General features: G+C 33.0%; 1 protein-coding gene across 1 annotated transcript; it reads right to left on the bottom strand.

The window, feature by feature from the left end:
- Window positions 1-2,272: 2,272 nt before the first annotated feature.
- On the bottom strand, window positions 2,273-4,665 carry LOC112786780 (uncharacterized protein At1g15400). The gene has a single exon (XM_025830158.3). It carries the CDS (start codon window positions 2,867-2,869, stop codon window positions 2,498-2,500), a length of 372 nt encoding a protein of 123 aa, XP_025685943.1. The 5' UTR covers window positions 2,870-4,665; the 3' UTR covers window positions 2,273-2,497.
- Between the last annotated feature and the right edge of the window lie 764 nt (window positions 4,666-5,429).

The raw sequence follows: 5,429 nt of genomic DNA, 5'->3' as shown, positions 1-5,429 counted from the left end.
ATTAAAATTGTTAGAGATGGTCATAATTCAGGATTATCTCAATCTCATTATATAGAAAAAATATTAAAAAAGTTTGATGAGTTTGAAGGATATTCGGTGAGTATTCCTTTTGATCCAAGTTTAAATTAGTACCCAATACAGGTTCGTTTGTTTCACAAATTGAGTATGCAAAAATAATTGGATGCTTAATGTATGCTATAACCTGTACTAGACCAGATATAGCATATGTTGTAGGTCGCTTAAGTCGGTATACAAGCAATCCAAGTAAAGACCATTGGCATGCTGTTCGAAGAATATTAAAATATTTGAAAGGAACATTAAACTATACTTTGTTGTATAGTGGTGAACCTTCTATTTTAGAAGGATATACAGATGTCAATTGGATAAGCTATACAGAGGATCATGCATCAACAAGTGGTTGGATCTTTATCCTTGGTAGGGGTGCTGTTTCTTGGGGATCCAAGAAACAAACTTGCATAACGGACTCTACCATGGCTGCAGAATTTGTTGCTTTGGCAGCAGCAAGCAAAGAAGCTGAATGGTTTAGAAATTTATTATATGAAATTTCAGTTTGGCCAAAACTAATGGCACCAATCTCTATACATTATGATAGCCAAGCAACATTATCAAAGGCTTATAGCCAAGTCTATAATGAAAAATTTAGGCACATTGGAGTAAGACATAGCTATGTTAAAAACCTTATTGGTAATGGAGTTATATCTATAAATTTTATAAGGTCAGAACAAAATCTTGCAGATCCTTTGACGAAAGGATTGACAAGGGATTTGGTGTTTAAAACATCAAAAGAGATGGGACTAAAATCCGTATTTTAAATAATTACCAATGGTGGAAACCCAACTCACACTTGAGTAACATCAAGTCTTGACTTCAATGCGGTAAAGTACACTATTAGAGTAATTGCAAGTACTCATAATAATTTCTTTCATCCCAAGGTAAAAAGTACTTGGAACCATAATGGTATAAAGGAACACGATGAGCTTTGCTCTTAATAGACCTATAGCAAGTATATTATTGCTGAAGTATTTAATTATGAGATACTTTGATAGAGTCTACCTATATGAGTGTGAATTGAGGCCGGTTCTTAGAGTTAAGATTTTACTCTTAAAGCACTCACGAAAGGATACAAGACACAAGGCCTACTAAATGTGTCATATTAAATATGACATTTAAATAATACCGAATTTTTATGTGTCATCAGTGCACGCTTGTTCATATGAGTTAAATGGTTCAAAACTTGTCTACCATTTTAAATTCGAATGAGTAAATACCACTGGTTACTAGGTAAAGGTTCAAATTGCAAGATACCTCTACTGAAAGCATAAAACTTCTAGAATAATAGGATTGAAAAGAAATTTCGAAAATGGTGGGGGATTGTGAGATATATTTTCAAAATATGTGAAAAGCTATGTTAAAAGGTTACAACTATTTGAAAAGTTATGTCTATTGAAAGGTCGTAACTGTTTAAAAAGTTGTGTCTGTTGAGTACGTAGTTGCAAGTTGCATGTACTCCGTATCTATAAATTTCCCTCATTTCATTATTGCGGAACGAATCCATCTCAACACTTTCTTTATGCGCAAAAAGAAAGAATAGAGAATATTATTCTGTAAATTATCATTTAGTGTAAGGCTTGACTGTATGAGTATATAAACAAGTCAAGTGTTTTTCATTGTATCCTACAATAAATTCGCCAATAACCCATTTTGCACACCATTGTATATTGGTGGGGGCGAATTAAGCCTAAAGGAAAGTGTGTGTAACACACGCCTTGAAGAATTGCGCTATTTGATTCACTATTCTCTTATCTCTTAACTCACAGTGTATATCTTAAAGTGATTAATTAAAATTAGAAAAAAAAAAAAACAAAAGATTTATTTTATATATTATAAAAAAGTATAGAAAAATAGACACAAAAAATAAGAGAACAACATTCTCTTTTCTTTGTGTCTTGTCTTCTTACATTTCACATTTCACTTTAATGTTTGATTGACTTCAAAGTAAATAGCAGCATGGCCGTACATTGCAAAACCAAATTACAACCGCAATATATAAGAGGTAAACAATTGAAAAATGTTGATATAAATGAAATCTGGTCCATTTAAATTAAAGTGTTGTTATATTGGAGTTGGGCGATCAGTTAAGTTGCTGCTAAACTACAAAATTACAAGGTATTTAATTACTGATACCATTATTCTTGAGTTTGCTGGGAATTGGGATTATGTTACATTCTTCTTGGAACTTATGAGGACCGTATTCAATTCAATTCAGTTCATATAGTAAAACTAAGTTATTACACACCCAAGCACATAATTCCATATATCCTAGGACTTTACAAATACCAATTAATACAAAATAAAAATGGAAACAACAAAGTCGATGTGCAATAATAAATTGAAGGATAATTATCCAAGATACAAGAACCACTAATTTACATGTTGAAGCTAACTACATAACTAAGAAAGAAAGAAAAAAGATATATCACCTGCGTTTCTTGACCTTAGGATTATTATTGGATTTAGCAAAGAATCCACAAAGGCCACAGGTTGGTACCTTAGGGGAGGGAGGGTCATTGGATGGCGGCGCAACGGTGACCGTCCGACGTTCATGCTGTCTTGCCCCTCCTCCTGATCTACTACGCTCCAACATGGTGCCACTTGATTCGCTTTGAGGCCGAGGCCGAGGCTGAGGCTGAGACTGAGACTGAGACTGAGACTGTTCATCTTGTTGCTTCTGATTCTGACTCTGATCCCAAAGACCGGCAAGAAACTTGTCATCCCATACAGATCCTGAAGAGCCTTGTCTTCTAAAAGATGTTACTGATCTTTGAAGCTGCTCTCCTTGCTCTCCCATGTCACCCTTACCTCCTTCTTCTTCACCTTCTCTTTGATTTGCTTGATTTTCTGTCCCTTAATTCTTTTTGTTTAATGATGTGTGAGTTATATGGTTGAATTTTTTAATGTATGGTGACCTTTGATTGTGCAATTGATTTAAAAGAGATAATTAATGAGGTGGTGGGGGAGAATGACAAATAAATAGAAAAATGAATCAATATACAGTGATGAAAGTAAACCCCTAACTACTATAGCTTAGGGGAATCTAATTAATTGCTGGATTTTGGTCATCATAGTTGGTTCAAGTTTTTATTTTTTGCCAATGTTAATATTAATTGTATTAACTAATTAACTAGAGTTTAAATCTTTGCATTGATGGGATTTCCTAATAGAAGAGAAAATGATTCAATGTTTTGGAATTGCTTGTTTGACTTTAAACTACTTTTACATGGTTATTATGATTATGCACGTGAACCCCATATATGATGCTAATGCTATACTTTTTTAACTCTGTTTTTTTTCGTGGAAAATAATTTGGAGAGTGCTAGGTAAACAATGATCATCTTGAACAATATGAACAACTACCAATCAAATAAAAATACACTACATCTTAATTTAATGTTACTAATTAAATTTAAAATTAATTTACTCTTTTAACCCTATTAATTCATATTATTCATACATTATTCAAAAATATTATTAGTTATCTATACTTTCCCAATAATTTGTATTAATAACAAAACTCTTTTCAGTATTGTTCCTAACTAAGTTAATGCTGGACAAACCTAATCTTTACCAATTACTAACCCAACTTTGAATTAGGGATTGAAAAGTTGTTGGCCTTAACAAGGCTCAAATCAGTCAATGACTTTTGATAATATGATCAACTAGGTTTATTTAAATAATAAGAATCAGATTATAATTAATAGATGTAATTTTCAGTCTATTAATAAATATTCAACCCAACGAAATAAAATGTCCTGATATTTGTTACACAGTTTCATCACAATTTTGTCTTGGGTAGTCCTAAAATATTCAGTGTACATTGACTATTTGTCTTTGACTATTTCTCTTGATATATAATTTTATATTTCTTTCTTTTCTTTTTCAGATTAAAAAAACTGCATTTTACTTGAACCTATCATTATGAACAGGTCTCAAATTAAGATTTACCTAACTCTGGTGGCTGGTTATGGTCAATTTGTTGCAGGTTTACCGAATATATCCTACATGTATCATGTCCATGAATAAATAGTTAAATTCGTTTTTAGATTTTTTTTTTTTTTTTGGTGATTCGTTTTTAGATTGTTTGATAGAATAAGACAAAGTACTGAAAATAAAATATAAAAATAGATACATAAAAATTAATATTTTTGTATTTTATTTAATAATAAATTAAAATAAATTATAAAAATTTAATTTATTCTATTTTTTATTTAAAAAATTAAAAAAAATATAATAATAAAAAATAAATACCATATTTGTCATTTGATGTTCTTTTCGAAGGATAAAACGCATTTTAATCATTCTAAAATCTCAATCAAACTCTCACTTATTTATAAAATTGTACAAATCAATTTCTGCTCTCGGTTAATAAACAGTGGCCCATTTGACTTGTCTAGTGAGATCTGATATGTCATGTCACAGGTGTCAATACCAATTTATTAAAAGTCTATAAACCCTTCTCCAAAAAAAAAAAATAATAAATAATTTTCCTCTTCTTTTTCCTTTTCTTCCTCTTCTTCTTTTCCTTTTCATTCGGCCAATCACCATTATCTCCATCACCATCATCATCGAGCTCCACCTTCACGACCATTACCGCGACACCATCATCACCGAACCAACCTCTCTTTTCTTTTTCCTCCTCTTTTCCTCTTCCTCCTCTTCTTTTTTTCCTGCCTCCATTGCGCCATCTCCAGAACCATCATCTTCTCCCTCTATTTTGTCACCAGCAACTAACATCATCGTGGTTCTCTCTTCCTACTCTTTTTCTTTTTCTCACCTTCACCCAACCTCCCTCAATAGCTCGCACCAAATCTTCTCGGCATCACTAAAATTCTCGCCGTCCTTACTGCATTTTGTGCTACAGCCGCCAACAACTCCCGCTTCCCTGAACTGCTTTTGTTCACCAATTTCATCTCTTCCTCCCTCATTTAACAATGACATAATTCCAGTTTTTACACGTTGAACCATAAGACAAATTACTAAACACATTGATCTGCACAAACACATTATTAAACTAACTAAATAAACTAATTAGAGAAAATAGAAAAAAAAACGAATTAGAAATAGGACAGCTAAAAAAAAGCAGACTCAGAAGCACGAGTGAAGTAGTCGAGCAGGACAACCAGCAGTGACAAAAACAGAAGGGAACGCAGGCGGCGAACGAAGCAGCCGTGGACAGAGGAACTAGAAACAGAGGCAGACTCAAAAGCACGAGCGCGAATGCAAGAGGCGAACTAGTTATCTCTTCTCTGATCTCTCTTGGAAACTAGTGTGACTGAGTAAGTTTGAGAATGGAGTCGTTGGGGTTGGACAGAGTAGGAGGAGATGTGGAGAACAGAGCAACAGTTGCCGAA

Source organism: Arachis hypogaea, chromosome 20 (genome assembly GCF_003086295.3).
Source record: "Arachis hypogaea cultivar Tifrunner chromosome 20, arahy.Tifrunner.gnm2.J5K5, whole genome shotgun sequence".
NCBI classification, from domain to species: Eukaryota; Viridiplantae; Streptophyta; class Magnoliopsida; order Fabales; family Fabaceae; genus Arachis; species Arachis hypogaea.
Note: the sequence above shows the minus strand (reverse complement) of the source record. Positions and strands in the feature narration are given on the sequence as shown.

Bases quoted from the DNA above. Each gene is read 5' to 3' on its own strand.
- LOC112786780 (XM_025830158.3), bottom strand. From the start codon at position 2,869: ATGGGAGAGCAAGGAGAGCAGCTTCAAAGATCAGTAACATCTTTTAGA.